The 23148-nt window shown below is 33.5% G+C and overlaps 3 protein-coding genes across 4 annotated transcripts; all 3 read left to right on the forward strand.

The window, feature by feature from the left end:
- Positions 1–3091: 3091 nt before the first annotated feature.
- Positions 3092–8210, forward strand: LOC104700115 (pre-mRNA-processing factor 19 homolog 2). Of its 2 annotated transcripts, none has more exons than XM_010415584.3 (18): positions 3092–3298; positions 3394–3479; positions 3856–3927; positions 4017–4079; positions 4417–4503; positions 4628–4769; positions 4861–4982; positions 5250–5366; positions 5681–5776; positions 5857–5916; positions 6292–6366; positions 6458–6562; positions 6768–6890; positions 6987–7064; positions 7154–7238; positions 7334–7385; positions 7519–7589; positions 7666–8210. In XM_010415584.3, the coding sequence occupies exons 1-18, from the start codon at positions 3286–3288 to the stop codon at positions 7800–7802; spliced, it is 1584 nt and encodes a 527-aa protein (XP_010413886.1). In that variant the 5' UTR covers positions 3092–3285; the 3' UTR covers positions 7803–8210. The 2 variants fall into 2 exon arrangements, with proteins under 2 accessions (XP_010413886.1, XP_010413887.1); XM_010415585.3 differs by having other exon boundaries at positions 4867–4982.
- Positions 8211–8874: 664 nt separating this feature from the next.
- On the forward strand, positions 8875–11917 carry LOC104700117 (plasmodesmata-located protein 3). Its single transcript, XM_010415586.3, has 4 exons — positions 8875–9900; positions 10411–10773; positions 11154–11261; positions 11651–11917. The coding sequence occupies exons 1-4, from the start codon at positions 9471–9473 to the stop codon at positions 11656–11658; spliced, it is 909 nt and encodes a 302-aa protein (XP_010413888.2). The 5' UTR covers positions 8875–9470; the 3' UTR covers positions 11659–11917.
- An 896-nt stretch (positions 11918–12813) lies between these two features.
- LOC104700118 (uncharacterized) lies at positions 12814–15592 on the forward strand. The gene has a single exon (XM_010415587.3). It carries the CDS (start codon positions 13698–13700, stop codon positions 15486–15488), a length of 1791 nt encoding a protein of 596 aa, XP_010413889.1. The 5' UTR covers positions 12814–13697; the 3' UTR covers positions 15489–15592.
- The last annotated feature ends 7556 nt before the right edge of the window (positions 15593–23148 follow it).

Genomic DNA, 23148 nt, shown 5'->3' on the forward strand with positions numbered 1-23148 from the left:
GGGAGTTTCACGTAACCATCATATATATATATACTTTTGCTTAATGTGTATGTATGTATACATTTGTATATATCTACACAGAACATATATATATATATATATATATATATATATATATATATATAAACTTATGCACTGGAATGTTACATGCGATGACCTCGAATTCTCCACTTCTAGTGACATGGCACTGCCACGTAGATATAATGGTGCTGATGTGGACAATTGCTTTCACATTAGGAGTGACCGGTCAATGAGTTTGACCCAGTTCTTGTTGCGTGGATTTTGACGTGTTTGACTGATTTTTTTTTTCTTAATTAAGCCCCTATATTCGTGGAATTAGTTTTCTATTTTTTTTCTTTTAGATATATACTATTTTTTTTTATCTTGTATTTTCGTTTGCTAATTTTATTGACTTCTCTCGTGATTTTTGCGCAAAGGAGTGGAAAAGATTTCGACCAGGTCAGTCAAATATCGGAAAAATATGAGTGGAAATTAAATATATAAAGTAAAAGATAAAATGTCTTTGGACAATAAGCATATATATTTGCCGGAAGAGAAAAAAATATTTAGACAAATCAGATAAAATTCGAAAACAATGTTTAACCAACTTCGAATTCTTTTCCATGTGAAAATGAATTCATCTACGAAAAATTCTGTGATTGTGACATTTTGAGCATAGGGGTCAATGCTTGGTACCTTTAAGATATATATATAAGTCATTCCCTCTCATCCTTTGAGATTTCACTTTCCTACACTTTTGTTATTCTAGTAACCATAAGGTCCATAACAGAATAAAATATGAGAAGACATTTATATCTAGAGGCTATATATATCCACGATCTTATTTATCGGTACCATTTAAAATATGAATTGTGTTATCCATCAACACTATACATTACGTACGAGTGTTTTATTTCACATCTGTAATTGTGTTGCCGATTCAACCAAAACATCATTTTAGTGTCGTCTTTGAGAGTGTTCAAGGATTTTTACCTATACTATTCTAGATTTTTGCATTTTACTTTGTGAACATGTTATTTATAACAAGAAAAATATATATCTTATCTTTTATTTGTTCTAATCATGAGACATCAACATCGTCTATCAGTATCTTATTTTGGTCACAAAAGTCTTTCTAGCATTTAAAAATAATTATCTTGAGTCTATCTAGTTACTCTCAAGTCGTCTGCACAAATTTAACGTTGTCATATATGCGATATTAACGGAATGTTATGAGCTTAAACTACACAACTATACATGTACGTATGAGCGGTTAAGACAAATTTAAGGAATATCTGTGTACAAATTTGTCTAATTTGGGATCACGAGAATCACAATAATTAAACTTTTTTCTGAATTTTTTATATATATAGAGAAGTAAACGAAGAGAAGATAAAAAAAGGAACAGCTTACGATCAAAGCTGATTTGATGAATAATGAATTGATACTTTGAAGATATGACCATCTTCGTCTAAAGTCTGATCCAACATATGCACACGCATTATCCAAATAGAAAGCGACCACCACTTCTACAAGAAAGATATCAGCTAGGCTAGCTATGTTAAGTATATCATCTCAAATGTTTTTACGTACGTATAACTTAACATTATAAGCAAAACGAAAACGTCATACGTATTTGAACTATAGTATATATGTCATTATTACTTCAAACTACTTTGATTTTGATTTTATATGATTATTTAGAAAAATAAAATGAAGAATTTTGGATTCCAACAGGGTTTGAATATGTATAATACATTTTCTTCATAAATCTTATATCTTTTTTTTTTTTTTTTTGTGTGGGAATTGTATGTGTATGAGAGTTCGCTTTCATCTTTGGATCCTAAGAATAAAACTTTTATGCAAATAGAAAGGACACATCTATCGTTCTCAAAATGGTACCCGCATCGTCCTATCTTTAGACATCGAAACTAAATTCATATACAAAATGGAAAAAAGTACTTTTTTGTTTTTTTTTTACCTTTAAGTATATTTTTATGCTTAGCTTGCTTTACATTATATGTATATATGTCTAGTCCGTGGATGTGGAGGTACCGAGGTAACATTTGAATTCATAGCAATATACACCAAACCGATCAACCATATATATCTCTTATTGTCAATGAAATGTACAAACATATATATATATATATCCCTTATTGTTCGTAACATATATTTTTATATACGACCTATTTATCAGATATTTGAGTTTTATTTGTAGTAATAAAAAGTTGTTATTGGTGAATATATTGTATATATAGTATGTTGGTAGATATAAATAAGATACGAGATATGGCTGCTAAAAACGAAAAAACTGAACTTATCCTCATTGATCAATTTTTATGCTCGTTCAGGTTCTTCCGACTAGCAGCTTGAAACTCTCGTAGTGACATGATCACGACAAAAATGAGTTTGTTTCGTAACCACACATTACTCCTAAAAGCTCTATATTATAAAAATGATATTTTCTACTAATTAGAAGATAGTTTCTAACAAATTTCTCTCTAATAATTAACTCTTGATAAAGTTAATATCACTTAAAATGGGATAAAGCTAGAGAATAGTGCATATCAATATAGTGTGTGATTCGTCCACCACACTCATACTCGCACCTTTTAGTGGGTTTAGTACTTAGTAATGCTTCTTTTCCTTATTATTATAATTTGGTTTTGCTATGCTTTATTTTGTAAATCAATTAGTATTTTGACAATGGTTTTGTTTTTCTTTTTGATTTCGTATATATTTTCTCATGACGTAAATGACAGAATCATCTTTTAAAAATATAATAATCAATTTTTTTTTTTATCTCACAGTTTCTATTTTTATTTTTATTAAACCCATCTAGCTAATATCTAAGATTTATAAATTAAAAACTCCAGTATACGATATAACTTTAATAAATCAATAAATTTTTTCCCCTCAATTTAGATACTAACAAGATTAATTAAATATAATAGTTCCATTAGTTTATAGAGATTTTACTGTATAGAGTATGTCTGTGGATTTAAACGGTAGATAAACGTTGCGTTTTAATATTATATCCAGACCGACTTAGATCGAAATAAAAGCCCAAATATAAAAAGGCCCAAATACGTAACAAACTGAAGAAGAGTGTTGAGCTTATTTCCTCTCTCTCTTCAACTATTTTCCCGGCTTCCGCGATTTTGCTTTGTAGCGCCGGACCGGAGAAGATAAAACCCTAGCTAGCTCCGCCCCACTTCAGAGGGAGTTCTACTACGTCCACCTGATTTTTCGTACTTCGTCGTATTACGCCTTCTCTCTACGATGAACTGTGCAAGTAAAGCTTTTATTCGCCTCTCTCTCTTTTTTTTTTCTTCAATATGCCGATTTAGGGTTGTAATTGATGTTGGTGGCGGCACTGTGTTCTTGCAGTTTCCGGAGAAGTTCCCGCGGAGCCAGTGGTTTCGACGAAGTCTGGTTTGCTCTTCGAGAGACGATTAATCGAAAGGCATATATCGGTAAGTTCCGATTTCTAAACTCGCCTCGTTTCCTGTTCTCACCGGAAGATTTCTAGCAATTTGTGTGATGTTCGGTTGGTTTAATTACTCAGTTAGCAGTGTGCAGTTTTTGAGAATTTCGGTGATTTGCACTTTTGGGGACTAGTGAGATTCGGATTTTGTTTCATCTTGTTTTCTCTTAGATTTATCAATTCACCTGGGATATATACTCTTTTGAGAACTTACAAAATTTCTTATTCAATCATTGATTCTGTACCTTCAAATTTCTGTATAAATTATTGGTGTGTATCTGTCAACTATATATCTCCAGTGGGAGCTCTTTTAGATTATCATTCCACCTCGTAATGCTTTCTTATAAGTTCTTTTCCCACTGTAGGATTATGGGAAGTGCCCGGTTACTGGTGAACCTCTTACCATTGATGACATTGTTCCCATCAAAACTGGGGAGGTAGTATAATTTCTTTATATAATCTGATGGTGAGAACTGTTGACGAAAATTTGTTTAAGTTGTTTTAATTTCGTTTGATCATTGTGTAGATCATAAAGCCGAAAACATTGCAGACAGCTAGCATCCCTGGAATGCTCGGAACGTTTCAGAATGTAAGCTTTTGATTGTTTTGCAGCTTTGTTCTGACCTTTTCTCTTGGCTTTTTACTTGTTTTTTTTTTATGGGAGGTTCATTATGAAAATATGTCCCTGTTTCTCTTATTGGTCATGTAGAGTTTGGTGGATCGACTTAGAATAGTAATTCCAAGGTTGATTATTGAAATTGCACAAGATTTTGTTAACTGAACATATTGGCATCTACTCTTTTGCACAGTTATTACGCTGATCATTTGCTCGTTTTCTGTGTGCTAGTCAAGAGAAGTTGTTCATTAGTTAGGTTGATTTATACAAAAGTAATTGCGTGAGAAGTTTCTCGTTTTTGCACTTCTAGGAATGGGACGGTTTGATGCTATCAAATTATGCGCTGGAACAACAACTACATACTGCAAGGCAAGAGCTAAGTCATGCCTTGTATCAGGTAATTTTGGTTTTGTGTTTGTGCCACCACTTTATGATTTCCATGGTCAATCAATTTACCCTTATTTTTTTCTTCTTCATCCATTTGGTCTATTCATGGGATAAATTTTACCCTCTGTTTGCAGCATGATTCTGCCTGTCGTGTGATTGCTAGACTTAAGAAAGAAAGAGACGAAGCACGCCAATTGCTTGCAGAAGTTGAAAGACATATACCTGCGGCCCCTGAAGCTGTGACAGCTAGTGCTACTCTAAGTAATGGCAAACGAGGTATGATTGTACAACTTTATACTCTAAACTGTTTTGGCTAGTTAGTTATCCCTCTTGTAACATGTTACTATGCTCGTTTGTTGTATAATAGCTGCAGCTGATGAAGACCTGGGTTCTGATGCGAAGAAATTGTGTCCTGGAATTTCAGCTGAAATTATCACAGAATTGACTGATTGTAATGCTGCTCTTTCTCAGAAGCGCAAAAAGCGACAGGTACTGCATATAGATTCTCATTTATCTTTGAACATGCATTTGAAAGTCAAGACTTGACGACTTGCTTCTTTTGTTTATTCCTTTCTTGTTTATAGAAGTCAAATGTGGTAGTTGAGGCTTATGATTTATCTTACTCAAAATATATATTTCGATACTAGGATGCGTTCAAAACTTAACAGGAAAACGTTGCTGCCTCCTGCCTGGTTTTGTGTTTCTTTTTCTTGCGTTGGTTCCTGCTGTCTTGATAGTTTTATCATTTTTCTGTAGATTCCTCAAACATTGGCTTCAATAGGTGCTTTGGAGAAGTTCACTCAGCTATCAAGCCACCCACTTCACAAAACCAACAAACCAGGCATTTGTTCGATGGACATTCTACATTCTAAGGTTTCTCATCGAACGTTTTCTTATTACATCACTTAATACTTATTATCCTCTGTTTTTGGAAGACACTGCCATAGCATGTGATAGCCGACTGGCAAACGTCTATGTATAAAATATTTGTGTACAGCCTTGAGTCCCTGGTTGGGGAATGGTCATATCATTGTTCTGTCTTTTTTGCATAATATTTTTATTTGCCTCCTACATACCAATACGCTGTGTATGATTACGACCAGTGATTCTTTGCATTCCTTTGATATTCCCCTACACTAGTTCTGGTGTAAAAGTTTACCTCTGAGTATTCTTAATTTCATAACCAGGATGTCATTGCTACTGGAGGAGTTGATGCAACTGCTGTTCTCTTTGATCGCCCTTCTGGACAAATCCTGTCAACACTGACTGGTCACTCGAAGAAGGTTTCTAACTTTTTTGCCTTAGATTTTTGTTTTACCTTTTCATGTAGCTCGGTGCTTTATATGTGTTGACCCTTTTATAGGTTACAAGCGTAAAATTTGTTGGTGACGCTGATCTTGTTTTGACTGCTTCTGCTGACAAGGTAATTCTATATACGTTTACAAACTTTATATCCATAGTATCAATATTTTATGAATAGTGCCTGGTCATTAGTTCTGTAGGAAATTTTGTAATCCCACGTTGTGTATTGCCTTTGTTTTGAATAGTGGTAGCTGGCAGATACATTTGCTTATTTGAAATGAAAAGATAACTAGTAGCCATGAGATCTTGTCTTATTCTGTAGATGTCATAATGCTATCTTTGAAAAACTTTGGTTCACTGCGAGTTATGAATGACATTTTGATCACTCATACCATAAACCTTTGCGATTTGTTGGATACTCTGTTTTTCTCAGAGGATATACATCACCAATTGTTTGCTAGGTATATTTATTACTAAATTAGTGACTGACCTGCAGACAGTCCGTATCTGGCGGGATTCTGGGGATGGAAATTATGCTTGTGGGCATACGTTATATGATCACTCTGCAGAGGTAAGGATGAGTTTGAAGAACTCTCATAGTCCGTTGCACTTTCCTTATTCATATAATTTTTGTTTACTTTAGGCAATGATGCTATTTTCAGGTTCAAGCTGTAACTGTGCACCCCACAAATAAATACTTTGTGTCGGCATCTCTTGATAGTACATGGTGCTTCTACGATCTGTCCTCTGGCTTATGCCTTTCAAAGGTTCTTAAACCCTTAAAAAATTAACTATTACCTGTCTTCTTTTCTAGCTTTGCCTGTATGATATCACAGAAATATTTATTTATATCCACTAGAAACACAGTCTTCATAGACACTGTCATATGAGCTAATCCTTAGGTCAGTGTATGTTCAGAGTACACGGTCTTTTCCTAATATGAGCCATTTTATATTTGTTGTGTTCTTTCAGGTATCAGAATCGGATAATTCACAGAAGGTGGGTTACACGGCTGCTGCATTCCATCCCGATGGTCTCATTCTCGGAACTGGTACTTCTCAGTCTGTTGTTAAGATTTGGGATGTTAAAAGTCAGGTACAAACTCTGCCCTTCCAGCCTATATTGCCTCTTAAAATCACTAGTTACGTACAGTGTTCGTCATTATAATTTCATTTTTGTGTTAAATAATAGGCAAATGTGGCTAAGTTTGATGGACACACCGGGGAAGTTACGGCTATATCTTTCTCAGAAAATGGTTATTTCCTCGCGGTAAGTACTTTGAACAACTAGGAGAAGTGAGAGTACTACTACAGTTCTACTTACTTGAATGATTTTCTTTTTGTTTTGGGAATGGATAGACTGCTGCGGAGGATGGTGTGAGGTTGTGGGACCTGCGCAAGTTGAGGAACTTCAAGTCATTTTTATCTGCAGATGCAAACTCTGGTATAAAACTACCATATCCGCTACAGTCGTTTTGTTGATAGAGAAATCTTCATGTATAAGATAGCTTGAGTAAAGATACTTTTTCTTTTGTGCAGTGGAGTTTGACCCTAGCGGATCTTATCTCGGTATTGCTGCATCAGATATCAGGTGAATACACGTTTGAGAATAGTTGATCAAAGCATCGAAGCTCAGTTTAAGAAAATATTAAGAGTCCAAGCTCGATAACCTGCATGTGGGATATATCTAATTCAAAAAAATGTATTTTGTGTTGTGGCTGCAGAGTGTACCAGACGGCAAGTGTGAAAGCAGAATGGAACCTTATCAAGACACTCCCAGATCTCTCCGGCACTGGTAAAATCCTTTACCAAACTCCTTCAATGGTCATATAGCGGTAGTGTTCCTAATTCGAGAACCCTAATGCTTGCAGGTAAAGCTACGTGTGTGAAGTTTGGTTCAGATGCACAATACGTTGCAGTTGGTTCGATGGACCATAACCTACGGATATTTGGTCTTCCTGGTAACGAAAAAGCCAATGCCGATGACGATTCTGCGCAAGACCAGTGAAGAATCCATAAAAACCAATTCAACAAATTCCAAATGTTCATCTCCGTCCGGGTTATATCTCCGTCTAATCTCTCAAGTTCTGTTGTATCTTACAGTATTTTCAGCCATAGGGAGAATTTTTACGGCGCGGGTCGTTTAGTGAGTTGTGATGGTGATCTTCTTCGATACTTCTTGAAATTCCACCCGCCCGTCACTTGAGTTTTCTTATTCCGTTTCTCTATCTTATAGGTTCTTCTAATCTCTCTTTGTACCTTCAAAACATGTACCATATGGCAAATGTGTTCTTTCTGTTGCCAATGAGCGAAGCTAAATCAAACAAATTAAGGCATTACTGTAGAGCCAAAATCGATCCGGTTAAACAAGATTTGGTACTATTTGCTCTGTGTTATACTAAGGGGGTTTTGCTTATTTGCAATTCAGCTAATTTCCCATCCCATATTCATACAAATGACATTGGTCTCCGTAAGATTTTGACGTCACGCTTAATTATTATGATAAGGAAGACTCTTACTATTAGTTAAGGTGCGAGACACAGTAATGATGGAGAAACTTAAAAATGTCAATAAAAAACGTAAAAGAAAAGCTTTGACTGTACTTGGTCAAAAAAAAAAAAACATTGGTCAATAAATCACAGTGCACAATATTTACATTTATGCAACGTATATCTGATTCCTTTTGACAATTCCATGATTAGTTAGTTTCATGAAAAGATGTTGTGTGTTTGGTATCAAGATCTACAAATCATGCCCTTCCCTTTTCTTTATTGTTCCATTATTGAAATTTTGGGTTATTAAGATACATAACAACGTGTTTATTATAAATTCTAAAGAATGTTTCTGTTTCTGTCTCTGCCAATTTAATTTATCTCGTGTGAAATGCTTCTTTATTGAACTGTAACCCAAAAAAAAACATTGGTCTAAGTACATATAGGGGCTATAATTAATTAATTGAGAATAGATTACTTAAAAGTAGTTGAACATGAATTCCATTTTAAAATCAGGTGGTAAAATTAGGCTAGTTTATAATTATATAGATGTGCAGAGCAAGTAAAACTTACTAATAATCAGAATAATGAATGGTATTATTTGGATTTACTGAAAAGCCTGCAACAACACCAAACTCACTGTACTTTGGCTTTAGAGACTGGTGAGTGGTGGATGAAGAAGAGTGTTTCCCTTGATTTGTTTATTAAAATAAAGAAAGAAAAACAAAATTGCGCTCTCTCTTCTCTATAGTCTCTGTACTACTCTCTATCTCTATCCTAATCTTTTTACTTATTTTATTTCCACATCTCTAGAGAGAGAGAAGAAAAGAGTGGTCATCCACACAAACCCTTCCCCTTAAAAAAAAAAAAAAGATCTCTCTCTTTCACCATTAAAAACCAAAATTCAGAAAAACACATAAGCAGCAAAATTAAAGAGCTTTTACTGAGCCACCAAACACAGAATTTCATAAAACCCCAAAATAGTTAAACTCCAAAAACACACCCCCACACACAAAAGATTCAATCTTTCTCATTACCCCCCTCATATCTCAAAATTCCCATAAAATCTTTTCCTCCCAAAAGAAATAAAAAAAACCTCTTCTTCTTTACTAAATCAAACAAAATGATTTGATTCTAAAACCAAAAGTTTCCTTCTTTTTCTTCTTCCACCAAAACAAAAAGAAATGGTTTTTTCTACAGTGAAGCAGCTCTTGTCACTATGCATCATCATCATCATGACTCTGTTCTCAGATCTCAAGCTAGCAAAATCGTCTTCACCAGAGTACACAAACCTAATCTACAAAGGCTGTTCAAGACAGAAATTACCAGATCCGTCTGGTCTATACTCACAAGCTCTCTCTGCAATGTATGGCTCATTGGTCACTCAATCAGCGAAAACAAGATTCTACAAAATCACAACCGGAACTTCGAGCCAGTCTAGCATCACTGGTCTTTTCCAGTGTAGAGGTGACTTGAGCAACAACGACTGTTACAGCTGTGTTCGTCGTCTTCCTGTTCTCTCTGGTAAGCTCTGTGGCAAAACCATTGCTGCTAGGATTCAGCTCTCCGGCTGTTACCTTCTCTACGAAATCTCTGGCTTTGCCCAGATTTCAGGTAAAAATAGTAATACCCCCTCATTCCCCCCGGTTTAATGCGAGTCCCTGAGTGAACCGGATTAAGCATCAGATATTTCCGGTTCAACAGTGAAAAGATTTTGGCTTTTTGACTTTTTTTAATTTTGTATTTTCACGTTTTAGTAAAAACCAGAACCGATTTTAATAAACTGAAAACGAAGCATAAGGTTTTGTCGGTTCAAAATTTTGATTTTGTGGCGTTAGTAAGACCAAACCGGGATTAATAGCCAGTAAAAAAAATATCGGTTTTGATTCAACATGTGAAAACTCTTTGGTTTAATCTACTGAACCGGTTTTGAACAAAGCCGAAACTAATCATCGAGTTTCACCGGTTTGTTAAGTGAAATGATTGGGTTTTTGCTTTTTGATTTTAGTTAAAACCAAACTTGGATTATCGGATTAGTTTCGGTTAAACATAAAACCGAACCGAGAAGTGAATAATAATTTTAAAATCCGGTTTAAAAAACACAGTCTCTCTGTTTTTTTGCAGGGATGGAGATGATATTCAAGACATGTGGGAAGAACAACGTCGCCGGAACAGGATTCGAGCAGAGGAGAGACACAGCGTTCGGGGTGATGCAAAACGGTGTCGTTCAAGGTCACGGCTTCTTCGCTACAACGTACGAATCGGTATACGTTTTGGGACAATGCGAAGGCGACGTAGGGGACTCAGATTGTAACGGCTGCATAAAAAACGCGTTGCAGAGAGCACAGGTGGAGTGTGGAAGCTCAGTGTCTGGTCAGATATATCTTCACAAGTGTTTTATCGGTTATATTTACTACCCAAATGGTGTTCCCAAGACCTCTTCTCCTTATCCTAGCTCTGGCTCTTCTTCTTCCTCTTCTTCTTCAGGTAAAAAATAAATAGTTTCTTTTTTTTTTTTTTTTTTTTTTTTTTGACAGTTTTGGGAAATTTCAAAAAATATATATATTTTATTTGACTATATTCACTTTAATTAAAAAAAGCGTTAGTGTGAAACTTGTTCTTTCGTTTTCAGGCTCCAACTGAGATTTGTTTGTTTGCTCTTTTTCCTTTGTTTCAAGTTTTAACATTCTATTTTTATTATTTCGTAACAATTACTCTTTTGAGTATTCACTTACTAATAGCAGAAAAAAAGAAGATTAGTGTACAACTTTAGGCAATTAGATATGTATTAGTGTCATAAAGATAACAAGATTTTTTGATATAAAAGATTGATGATGGATGGATGATGGGTGGGATGAAAAAAACAGGAACAACAGGGAAAACGGTGGCAATAATAGTAGGAGGAACAGCTGGTGTTGGTTTTCTTATCATTTGTTTGCTTTTCGTCAAAAACTTGATGAAGAAGAAATACGACGGTATTTATTTTCTTTTCTTTTTCTCTCTACTACTAATTATTATATACTCTCTCGTGCATATACGTAATACTCATGCATACGGATTATTTCTTTGTTTATGATGTTATGTTATTGCCAAAACAAAGATTTAGTCAGTGTTTTTTTTTTTTTTTTTTTTTTTTATAAAAAATGTTGATATCTAGGATTTGGCTGTAAGATTATTCTATGTGAATGTGATGTTCCAAATCTTCACACCTTTTTTGTATTTTATTTATAATATTAGTGTGGAAGTGCATGCATATAATAGGGGCATATACACATGCACATGTTGAGCATGAGAAGAATAAAGGCAAAAATTGATTGAGTCTAATTATTATTTTTCTGTTTTGTTTTTGTTTTTGTTTTGGCAGATTATTGAATATAAATAGGATGAAGACAACAAATTGAATCCAAACCCGGAAATAGAGGCAACAAAGTTAAATGTGAACTCCGAGGTTGCTTGCAAATTAATTCACCATTTTAATTTTATTTTTCTTGAAATTGTTATTCTATTTCTATTGGTTTTTTGGTAGATGGAAATTGTGGTGGGATTGAACAAAAAAAAATATGTTAGAAGAGGGACAACAAAGTACTTCAAATTTGTTTTTTTTTTAAATGTAAATGATTCCTTTTTATCATCTCAAGATCCTTAATTTCCAGCTTTTTCCTTTAAAGCATGTCTATTGGAATGCACTATCTATATGCAGGAACCTAAGCTAGCTTAAATATGGTTAAATATTTACTTACTGTGGATGTGAATGTAGTAGTTTTGTTACATAATATTGGCAGAGTATATATAGGTTGAATATTTTTTACCATTGCGTATTACACTTTCTTGTTCAAAATAACGTTATACAATTTGCTTTTGGCGTGTTTTATTGATATTTTGTTTTTTTCTAGACCTGTTACGTTGCTTTTGCGTTTCTGTCAACTTGTTTTCTTCTGCCAACTTGGTTTTGGTACCTTTTTTGTTATCAAAATCTCGTTTGATAAGTTAACTTTAGTGAAATATAAATATAACGAGGCTATTTTGTTTCTTGGTAAATGAGTAGGATTCCACCGCCTTTTGTATGATTGTGGCAATTTGCATGATATCTTATTTTCGGCAATTTTTTTTATTGGTCAGAAAAATAATCGTGTGCTTTACAAATATTTGGAAATATGAATAGTTGACTTCACGGGTTTATTGTATGTACTTCTTCTGAATGTGTGTGTGTGTTGTTTATGATCGTAAATATCATGTGGTCTCGAGTGAAACTAATGTTTCTATATTAATTACATTGTTCAATAAAATGTCATGGAGAAGTGTGTGAGTGAGGCCTTTTTCTGATTTTGGGAATAGAGAAAAATTGATACCTTTTGGGATCAAACATCAATACCCTGCTCTCTGCACAAGCTTTGATGAATCTTGCAGTAATTGTTTTTGACATTTAATTGCATATTATGTGATGGGGCATACGGATAGAGTGGTCCATTTGTTGCTTTAATAGAAGTATTAATATAACAGGGACCGTATATAACAAGCATATTACGAATTTACGTTTATACAGCCACATAGATTACATAATACCATTACCAAATCGGAGAACAAGGCTCACACGATCACTAGAGACGGAGACAGTGAGACACAGAGAGAGAGAGTGGCCTTAAAAAACAACTCGACGCTTAACCAGATGTACGACATTCATAATGGCATTGGATTTAGGCCGTGACTGTCTTAATTTGGGCTATAAATCAGAAAGCCCATATAAATAACACAGGAATAAACAAACACAGCTTCTTGTTGAACAAAAAAAAAAAAAAAACACAGCTTCTCAAAATTGTGATATAGGCAACACTTTACATAATGCAATTGAAACCTTTCTTACCTAATATTTATCTGTGTGAATCACTTTTTCAGAAAACAGTTAGCATTTGGTGTCTATCGTATCGTTGTGCATAAAGAGTATATTCATATCTGATATCTATGAGAATTGACAATTTTGATCCTATTCACTCCTAATATAGCAAACTTCTACAAAATATACTAAAGATTAGCACATGACCCCTAATTTTCTCTTTCTCTCTCACAATTTCTTCACAACACAACCCAAATATGGAACCTAAGATCGACTCTCCTCTCTCTCCTTCAAAGGTTAATAAAAAACATGGAAAAAAATGGAGAGATAGGAAGCAATGGCCAATTCCAAATCCATACCAATCGGAGATTTGCCACCAAAGGAATAACAATCTTAATGATCTATCCAATGGAGAATCGTTCTCTCCTTAGGGGGCTAATCAAGAAATCGACATTTCAATTCCATAGCTCTTTCAATTCTCCTGATTCCATAGATGTGACTGATTTGAATAAACACACATTTTTTTTAGCATCCAAAGAAGAACAATAATAACACACATTGATTGTGTCCCAAACAAACAATGTCGATGTTTTCTTCTTTCCAATTACTAGAGCTCAACATAATCTCTGCCCAGGATCTAGCTCCTCTCTCACGTAAAATGAAGACCTACGCGGTGGCTTGGGTTCACTCCGAACGCAAACTCACCACCCGCGTAGATTACAGTGGTGGTGTAAACCCAACTTGGAACGACAAGTTCGTCTTCCGAGTCAACGAGGATTTCCTCTACGCCGATACTTCAGCTGTCGTCGTTGAAATCTACGGCTTACATTGGTTCCGTGATGTTCACGTTGGCACAGTCCGTGTCCTCATCAGTAACCTAATCCCACCAAATCGTCGACCTGGATACCGAAGCAACGACGAGTATCGCCGTACACCCCCTCCTGGAATGCGTTTCGTCGCGCTTCAAGTTCGCCGACCATCAGGTCGTCCTCAGGGAATATTAAACATCGGCGTTGGAATACTTGACGGATCAATGCGTAGTATGCCGCTTTACACGAATATGGATTCATCTGCAGTTGGTTACAGAGATTTGCTAGGAGAAGATGATCCACATTTACAGAACTTGCATCTGAATAGCTTCAAAGGAAGCTCAAAGAATCCACATTCCCCATCTTCAAAACAGTTCCAATCCGTAGTCTGGAGGCCACCGATGCTCCGTCGTACAAAGAGCGATACGAGCTCGATGGTTGTTTCTGATCTTCTAAGCAGAGCAGAACGGAGCCGTGTAGCTAACAGGAAGCCAGCGAGCGCGTTAATGAGCAGCGAATCGGAAACTGTACCTACAACATCGGGACACGATTCGATGACGTCAGATTCCGATGCTACCGATTACGTTCCTCCTTATCAATCACCAAAGATTCCAAGTCAGAGATATGATCCATACGAGCCTGATTTCATAGATCAATCACCAAGAGAGAGCCCCAATGTGATGCGGCCGAGAAGTGAAAGAGAGAGATACGAAGAGTCACCTTATCACTCGTACGACCGTACACGCAAAACTCCGAGAAGATCTACGCCGATGATCGAGAAACCAAGACCGCCGAGAGACTACGACCGCACCAGCAGCCGCGCTTCACCGTATTTGTCGAGGCACGGAACACCGTTGAGATCAAACATCGTCGCTTCAACTCCGATCAGATCTAATATGGTTACATCTAGTCCGATGAGATCCGTCGGCGTTGGATCTACTCCGAGGAGATCTAACATCCTCGGTTCAACTCCGTTAAGATCCAACATCGTCGGATCTACTCCGATCCGATCTAACTACATGGCTACACCGATGAAATCGCCTCTACAGTTCGGTACTCCGATGAGATCTAATTTAGCAGGACGACCGGTTTTAACCGAATCAGAATTAGGTCCGTCGCCGTCAGAAGTAGCGCAAAAGATGGCGAAAGAGAGATCGCAAGCTAACGATACAGAGAGCTCGATTCTCAGTGAATGGAGCTTAGACGACGATAGCAACATCGAAGGTCTCCGATCGAAACTGGAGCGGTGGCGAACGGAGCTTCCGCCGCTTTACGATCTAGGATCGAGTCATCAGAGTAGCGATGTCGGAAGCGGTGCCATCGTTGTTGCAAATACAGGTGGAGGGAAAAGCTCGAGAAAGAGAACTCCGGCGGTGAAGAAGAAGCATAATCGCCGTCACACTGAAGGAGGTAACGGACTTTTCTCGTGTTTCAGTAATCTGTGCGGTGTGGAGTGCACATTCGTGTGTGGAGGCGGGTCGGATGCTGACGGGTCGAAAAAGAAAGGTGGGTCGGGGAGTTTGCCTCGCCTGGGCTCTGCTGATGATTTGAGTTATTTGTGATTTTTTTTATTTTAATTTTTAGAACTGACTAATTTTTATTAAATTTGGTTTGTAAATATAATGTGTATAATCGTCTTTCAAATGTCATTGAAAAAAATATCTCATACCCTTGCTCTTTCGTATTATAAATTATATAAAAGACTAATATAATAAATAACTAATATATAAAAAAATAAGATGAAATTGTACAGTAATATTATGTGATTAAGCTATTTTTATATTATTTTGAATATCATCAATATTAGTTTTTTTGAATAACTAAGAAGTTTTTGATATAAATGGTACACAAATTAAAGATTTTGTCTAGAGTTTTAAAGTTTTTTTTTGCATATTTTACTGTTGTACTTTTTCTAAACAATTATAAACAAAAGTGATTAGTGCTATTTTTTTATTCTCAAAATTACAGGAGAAAGTCAGATAATTTTAATCTAATATAATCAATTTTTTTCAACGCCGCAAGCATGTGCTTTGATTGTTATGTAAAACAATATGAGTTTGATTGATGAACACAAATTAAGCTTTACCACTTGTTTGAATGTTTACCCATCACAAAAGCGTTATTAAAAATTTTACTCTTAATTTTTTCTTATGTAGAGTCGGCCACAAGACCAAGCAAGCAAAGCACATGCTTGTGGCCGTTGGAAATATTAACTAATTTTTGGCCGTTTTTATAGAAAAATTTTAGTGATTTAGTGGTTTAAACTGTAAAACTTGAGTCGTAGTTCCTACGTTCCATTCTTGTCAATGTTTTCAACAGATGTTTTTATTTATTTAAGAAGAAAATAAAAGAAAAAAAAATGTTTAACTACACGAAGTATAGTTCAATACATCCCAATTTTAAAAATATATAGCTTAATACATGTCAACTACATCAAGTAAATGTATTGCATGGTTACATATACCAACTATATGATGACATGTGCTTAACATCACAATCATTTTATTCCGGTACACTGTTTGTCAGAATCCGGTGTTGATCTTGTTTAACCGGCGTTTGACCGATGTTGACCAACAAATTTTTTAATTTTTTTTATTATAGTATTAGAACAAAAAAATAAAACTAATTTATGGCCTTTTATTAATTAACAAAATATCTATATTCATTATAAAGATATATTTTATATTTGTTAATGCAATCAATCTTATAATAGTTTTTTCTTTCAATTGTAAAACTTAACTTTAAATAAATTAAAATCATTAATATATTTTTCAGATATTAAAACTTTTATTTTACCACATATCCTACTATATTAATTGAGAAGTACAAATTTGAAACTAACCTTATAATTTGTGCTGCATATTTGAATTTTTGAAAATGAAGATATATTACTCAATCTATGAAGAAAACAATGTGTGTTTTAATGTACACATCGGTGGATTAGTAAAACTAAATTTATGTGGTTGATAAAACTAATAAAATTTTATTTTCTCACAATTACAATATTATAATTATTTTAAAATATTTCACAAAATAATGATGTAAATACAACATACAAACAATATAAAACTGTGTAATATACATCAAACAAATTAAAATGCTATAATAATCTAAAGTAATTAGTATTCAGAAAAATATATGTTGATTTACCAAAGAATTGCAATATTAAGTAAATACTGTCTATATTTTATTTCTTATAACATACATTTTCCGGTTTTAGTTTAAGTTTCAATATCTTAAAAACTGTTAATGATTTATTTTCAGTTTTATTTAAGTTTTGAACTTTAAAAAAAAAACTAACTATTATAAGATTGAATGCATTAAACATATATAATATATCTTTATATTGGATATAAATATGTTTTTTTAACCATAAATGATTCAACAAAACAATTTTAATACTTTTGTTTCTAATACTAAAAAAAAATATTTGCTGGTCAACACCGGACATATCTAGTCAACGCCGAATTCTAACAAACAGTATACCAGAATAAAAATGATAGTGATGTTGAGCACATATCATCATATAGTTGGTACATATAGCCATGTAATTCATTTATTTCGTGTAGTTAACTATACATTTTTTAAGTTGTTATGCGTAATTATGTATTCACATATATTTGGTGTAGATCACTGTCTTTTTTGAAATAAAAACTATAAAACCCAATATTCTCTTTCGCTTGTAGCTCAGTACATTTTCACGCTGGTTCTGCTTTGATGTATAACTATTTTTTATAATTTTGCACTATTTTATAATAGTTTATAATTCTACTTTATAATTCTTTCTTCATATAGTTCAAGCATTACGAAAATGTGATCACGGTGACCGATGGAAGGAGAACAGGATCACTTTTTGGTGGATTCGTTCAGAATTTTTAATCAATTTAACTGTCACTTATAAAATAGTATAATATACCACTAATCTGTATAGTTTCCACAAAATAATTCAAACTACAACTGAAACAGAAATAGCGCGTGTAAATAGAAAGGGCGCGTGAGAGGAGAAGTAAAAGAGAGGCGCGAGAAAAGGGAATTTGTGTCTTGCACTAAACGGGTAAAACATCCGGGTGGTCCGCAAAATACATTGAACAACGTGTCGTTTTAATATTAAAAGCTCGTGTCCTGATCCACGCGCTCTTGTCGTTTTGTCTCCCTAAAACAACAGCCTTTTTTATTATTATTTTACGTTCTCAATACTAGTACTAGTGGGGTAGAAACTAGTATGTAATTCCCTCACAAGCATTTCTCCTCGCGTAAATGGTAAAATTTAGAACAGTGGCATGATTGTATACAGTTTTAGTTTATATACTATATTCAACCTGTTTTGTCATTTCATCATTTTTAGTGATATTAAGAAAAGAGAACTGTCATTTTACTATTACTGTTTTGCATTTAAAATATGTAATTAGGGTTATTTTCTTATTCTACTGTCCATCGTTCCGGAATATTATATTGTTTTTTTTTGTTCTGTCTTACTCATAAAAACAACTTTAGATATATCATGTAATCATGTTAGTTCATACATGATATACCAAAAATATTTTTTATTAGGATGTTATGATCTTAGTTAAAAAGACTAGCTTTCCTTCTTCCTATTGGTTTTAGACTTTTAGTCTTTGAAAAAAAAAAAAAGACTTTTAGTCTATAGAAGAAGTATTATATTAATATTAGATAAGGATCCGCCCGATGTACGGGTTTAAAATTTTGTAAATAAAATTTAATTTAACAAAAATATATTAAAATTTGTTATATGTTATTTATATTTTTTTTGCTATAATACACTTATTTATATCTATTTACAAAAAATTTATGTATGTTACCATTAAAAGTGTATTTTTTACACCTAAATATATTGTATATTACAAATATATTCGTTTGAGTAAAAAAAAATTACAAATATATTCGTTACCACCACCTAAAAAATGTCTATATAAATACATTAAGCCAACTATTATATATTTCTTTACTTTCACTTTTGCATAGTTTTTTTAATTACAAAAATTGTTGGCTCAAAAAATATTTCAAATAAAAAATATATTACATAGTATACTGTTGATATGAGAAACAACAATCTAAATAATTTGAATAATAAGTAAGATTTTGGCAAGCTTTCGGTGGAAATCGGTATGAACTAAGAAGAAACAACGAACTGGATTTGTATTGATATATTCTCTGTTGCTTGGTTGAAATTACATACATGTTATCTTAACTCAACTCGAATATTTAAACGGAAACGACGTAGAAACTATCTCCTCCGGAGATCTCGACCCAAGATCCCGCGATCTTCTCCCAGATTTGACTCTACGTTCTTCCCAGTCGGATCTCCTTCTTGGGCCCGCAGCAGGCCCATTATCGCATGCACCAATCGCTCCTTAATGGGCTTCTCCTACGGGCCTATCGATCGTCAAAACCCAACACCAACATATACTAATCAATGATGTATCATCACAATAGTGTATTACCAACCATGGAGAGAACTTCAGCTCCGTCCTCCTCCCTCCTCCCTTCCTTATGAAGAGAACCTTATGTCCAACCTCATCTACCATGGAGAAAACCTTGGCTCCGCCTTCCTCCTTTGGAGAGATAACCATTCGTCCAACCTTCTCTACCTTCTTTCCTTGGGGGGATAACCTTGCGACCAAGCTCCTCCACCATAGAAAGAACCTCGGCTCTGCACTCCTCCTATATGGAGAGAACATGTTCACATTTTTTAGCTATTTCAAAATGGTTTGCTCCGACAACCAAAGAAACTAAAGATCATTTTCTAACGTCAAAAAATCTTTTGATAGTAACTAATGTTAAATTTCTTAATGTATTCGTGGAAACTTCTTTGGCATACCATGATGTAGCTTCTGTCTTTGTAACGCCCTGACAGCCACCTTCCTTAGTGGGCCCCATGTCTACTCCCGACCCGTGGGCCCATCCATATCTAGGTCTAGACATAAAAACCGTACCCGAATACCCAACCCGGAACCCGACCCGAAAAATCGGGTTCGGGTTGGGTACAAGTTTGCTTATAAAACTCTATTGGGTTCTATTTTCTAATACCCGTGGGTTCGGGTTAGGGTCGGATAATACCCGATACCCGTTTGGGTACCCATTAAACCCGAACATATACACATATTTATTATATTTATTATTAATATAATGCAATTATCCCAAAATTATGATTATAATTTTAAATATTTCAGTTAGTTTTATACCTAAATATCAAAAATAATCAAAATATCTAAAATATTTTGTCACACAAGTCAAAATTTAACTAAATTTCTTTAAATTTAATTAATTTTAATTATATTTTTCGGGTACCCGGTAGTTCGGGTACTAACCGGATTCTAAAATTTGTAACCCAAACCGACCCGAACCCGATAGTATCCAAACCGAACCGAATCCAATCTAAAAATACCCAATGGGTTCTATATTTTTAAACCTGTTTACCCGAACCCGAACGGGTTACCTGAATGCCCAGCCCTATCCATATCCGACGGTCGGTTTGTTACATCTGGGAGTCTTTAAATACTTTACCGACCCTACAAATCACCACATAATATTTCTATGTGTTTTGTCCTCACTCGCGCAGTTCCTTCAATCACTTCCCAGAAGCTCACCATCATGAAACTACTCCAACTCAAGCACGCTTAACTCTGGAGTCATCTGAGGATCCTTAACCGAAAAGATAAGTGCACTTTGGTGACATAGGTGGCTAAATCAATTCTTTTAAACCTTTCTGCAAACCAGGGTGTCACAGTCTCCAAGCTCCTATGGATCTTTCAACAATGATTTATGTATTTCCAATCTATCTACTTATTTCTGTTGTAAGCTTGTATTTATTAGCCTATTTTATCCAACCATTAGGTTGATGAGCTTCTACTCGTTTATCTCCTTTTGAGATTTGAATAAATATTAATAATTATGTTTGCACAAAAAAAAAGTGTCTATGACCAACCAATCAAGGTTGAAAAATTAGAAAAAAATTGATTTGAGATAATTAAAGAAATAATAGAAAATTATAAACACGGTAATATATAAATCCCAAGTAATTCAAAGATGAAAATATAAATTAAATAAAGTAATCTAAAAATACTATAATAAATTTTAAAATACAATATTAGAAAAAATGATGTATATATTAATCTTTTTTGGGTCAATATATTAATTTTATCTATTTCGAACTGAAAAAGGAGAAAGTAGAAGAAAATTTTGGTATTAAAAAAAGGAAAATTTTACTTTCCCGTTAATTTTTGTTTACAAAAAGAACAAAGTTGAAAGCAGTGTTTTTGAATAAATTATTTGGTTTGATGAAAAATATGAGACGATCTATGTTTATATAGAAGTGAGCATTTATAAAATTTAGAATAAATAGTTAACTGTATATTTTCCGTAATCTCTTTTCTATTTTTTTTTGTAGAATTAATAGCTTAAAATTAAAAATAAGTAAATAATGTTATAATTTTGAAATTTATGAAATATATATAAATATATAATCTCTTTATAATTATTTTTTTTGTTAAAAAACTTTTAAATTTTTGTAATTTTTTGATAATTATATTTTTATATTATTAATATTGTTTAAAACAAAATATTTTGTTTTCTGTTGAAATTTCAAATCTCTCCTATTATATTAACTTGTACACATGTCAAAATTTTGTTAATGACTAATTTTCAACCCAACTTTATATAATAAGATATATTAACAATTTATCTCTTTCTAAAAATCATGACGCATTATTAATCTTACTTTACAGAATACAATGCTCTTACAGACTTAAACACCTTATCAGATTTTTTTTTTTACCTCATAGAATATTCATAGTTTACTGGTGGAATGTTCATAACATAATTAGATCAGTCAAATCAAACAAATTGCATATATTCACATCATACAAGCGTGAAAAGTCATTTGGAATGTCAAATATATAAGTTAACAATTTTGGAACGTTTTTTACCTTTATCAAATATATATTTACAAGCGTGAAGTAATCTCCATCATTTATCCTCAACATTTGATTACAAATTATATATCATGAATCTGCTTTCTGTCTTTTCCTTATGATTCCTAATGATATTGACTCTCTCAACTTGCTACATGTTCTCAAGTTAGTAAGTTACAAACACAATTCACGGTACATTTGATCCAAACTCTAATCCGTTGAAGCATACATGAACTAGATTGATTTGAAATTCAGGATGTTAAAAAAGCTTTACAAACAAAAACAAAGTATAACTTTTCCTTTAAATTAGTTACAAATGAGAAAAACTTACATATGCGTTTCTACTTATCGAGTTAAATTATTATTGATACACGAAGTCCAGGTGAAAAAAAGCCTTCGCCGGATGAGTTATAATTTATAACAATTTTTTAACAACGTTCACTAATAATCTAATATATGATAGATTTATGCAGATATTAAATAACTGTTTCGTATAATCTAGTAGTAGTATTTTCTTATTTTACCTTTATTAGACAACCCCACAGCCCACTTGGGTTTCGACTTTATAGTTAAAGCAATGTTCGTGCCTTTTGTCCTATAAAGGAACGACACAGATAGCGCAAAGAAAAAAAGAAGGGAATACTAAAAACTAAGAAGTGAATAAAATTGCAAAACGAGTCGAAGAAAATTCGTGAATATTAAAAAATCACACGCAATTCTAGAACAAACGTAGATAACGTGAATAAACATATAGAATCAAATATTTGATATTGACTAACTGATAGTACTTGGAACTGAGAGAATTAAGTCGCTTTGAAGTCTGAAGAGGCTCTCAGACCATCATTAACACAGCAACCCACAAAACGTTTCTTTAAAAAAGAAAAAATTATTATTTTAATGATATATATATATTTATTATCTTTTATTATTAATAACCACTAAAAAATTGACATCTATTTATATAAGGTGAATAACGTTGCTTGCAGAAGCAATTCTATCTTCTTTTCTCTCTTCCCCTCTCTTATTATTATATTAATTTATATGAGTAATTCTGGTGATGAATACTCATGACTGGAGATGTCCTCAGATGTTCTGAATTTTCTAAAAAACAAGAAACAATACTGTTGTAATTCTCTTTATATTTTTGAATGAAATTATATATATATTTATGAAATATTTCTATAACGTATGAAATCTCAAAAAAAACCTTAATAATAATCTAATATATATATATATATATATATATTATAAACTCTTAAAAAGAAAGCATAAAATTATGAAATATTTCTGT

This window comes from Camelina sativa, chromosome 7 (genome assembly GCF_030686135.1).
Source record: "Camelina sativa cultivar CO46 ecotype springtype chromosome 7, ASM3068613v1".
Classification (NCBI taxonomy): Eukaryota; Viridiplantae; Streptophyta; class Magnoliopsida; order Brassicales; family Brassicaceae; genus Camelina; species Camelina sativa.

Excerpts from the sequence above, each read along its gene's own strand:
- LOC104700117 (XM_010415586.3), top strand. The coding sequence starts at position 9,471 with ATGGTTTTTTCTACAGTGAAGCAGCTCTTGTCACTATGCATCATCATC. Across the intron at positions 9,901-10,410 it reads TGGCTTTGCCCAGATTTCAG|GGATGGAGATGATATTCAAG; the intron begins GTAAAAATAGTA and ends GTTTTTTTGCAG. Across the intron at positions 10,774-11,153 it reads TTCTTCCTCTTCTTCTTCAG|GAACAACAGGGAAAACGGTG; the intron begins GTAAAAAATAAA and ends TGAAAAAAACAG.
- LOC104700115 (XM_010415584.3), top strand. Across the intron at positions 4,504-4,627 it reads TAAGTCATGCCTTGTATCAG|CATGATTCTGCCTGTCGTGT; the intron begins GTAATTTTGGTT and ends CTCTGTTTGCAG. Across the intron at positions 6,563-6,767 it reads CTGGCTTATGCCTTTCAAAG|GTATCAGAATCGGATAATTC; the intron begins GTTCTTAAACCC and ends GTGTTCTTTCAG.
- LOC104700118 (XM_010415587.3), top strand. The coding sequence starts at position 13,698 with ATGTCGATGTTTTCTTCTTTCCAATTACTAGAGCTCAACATAATCTCT.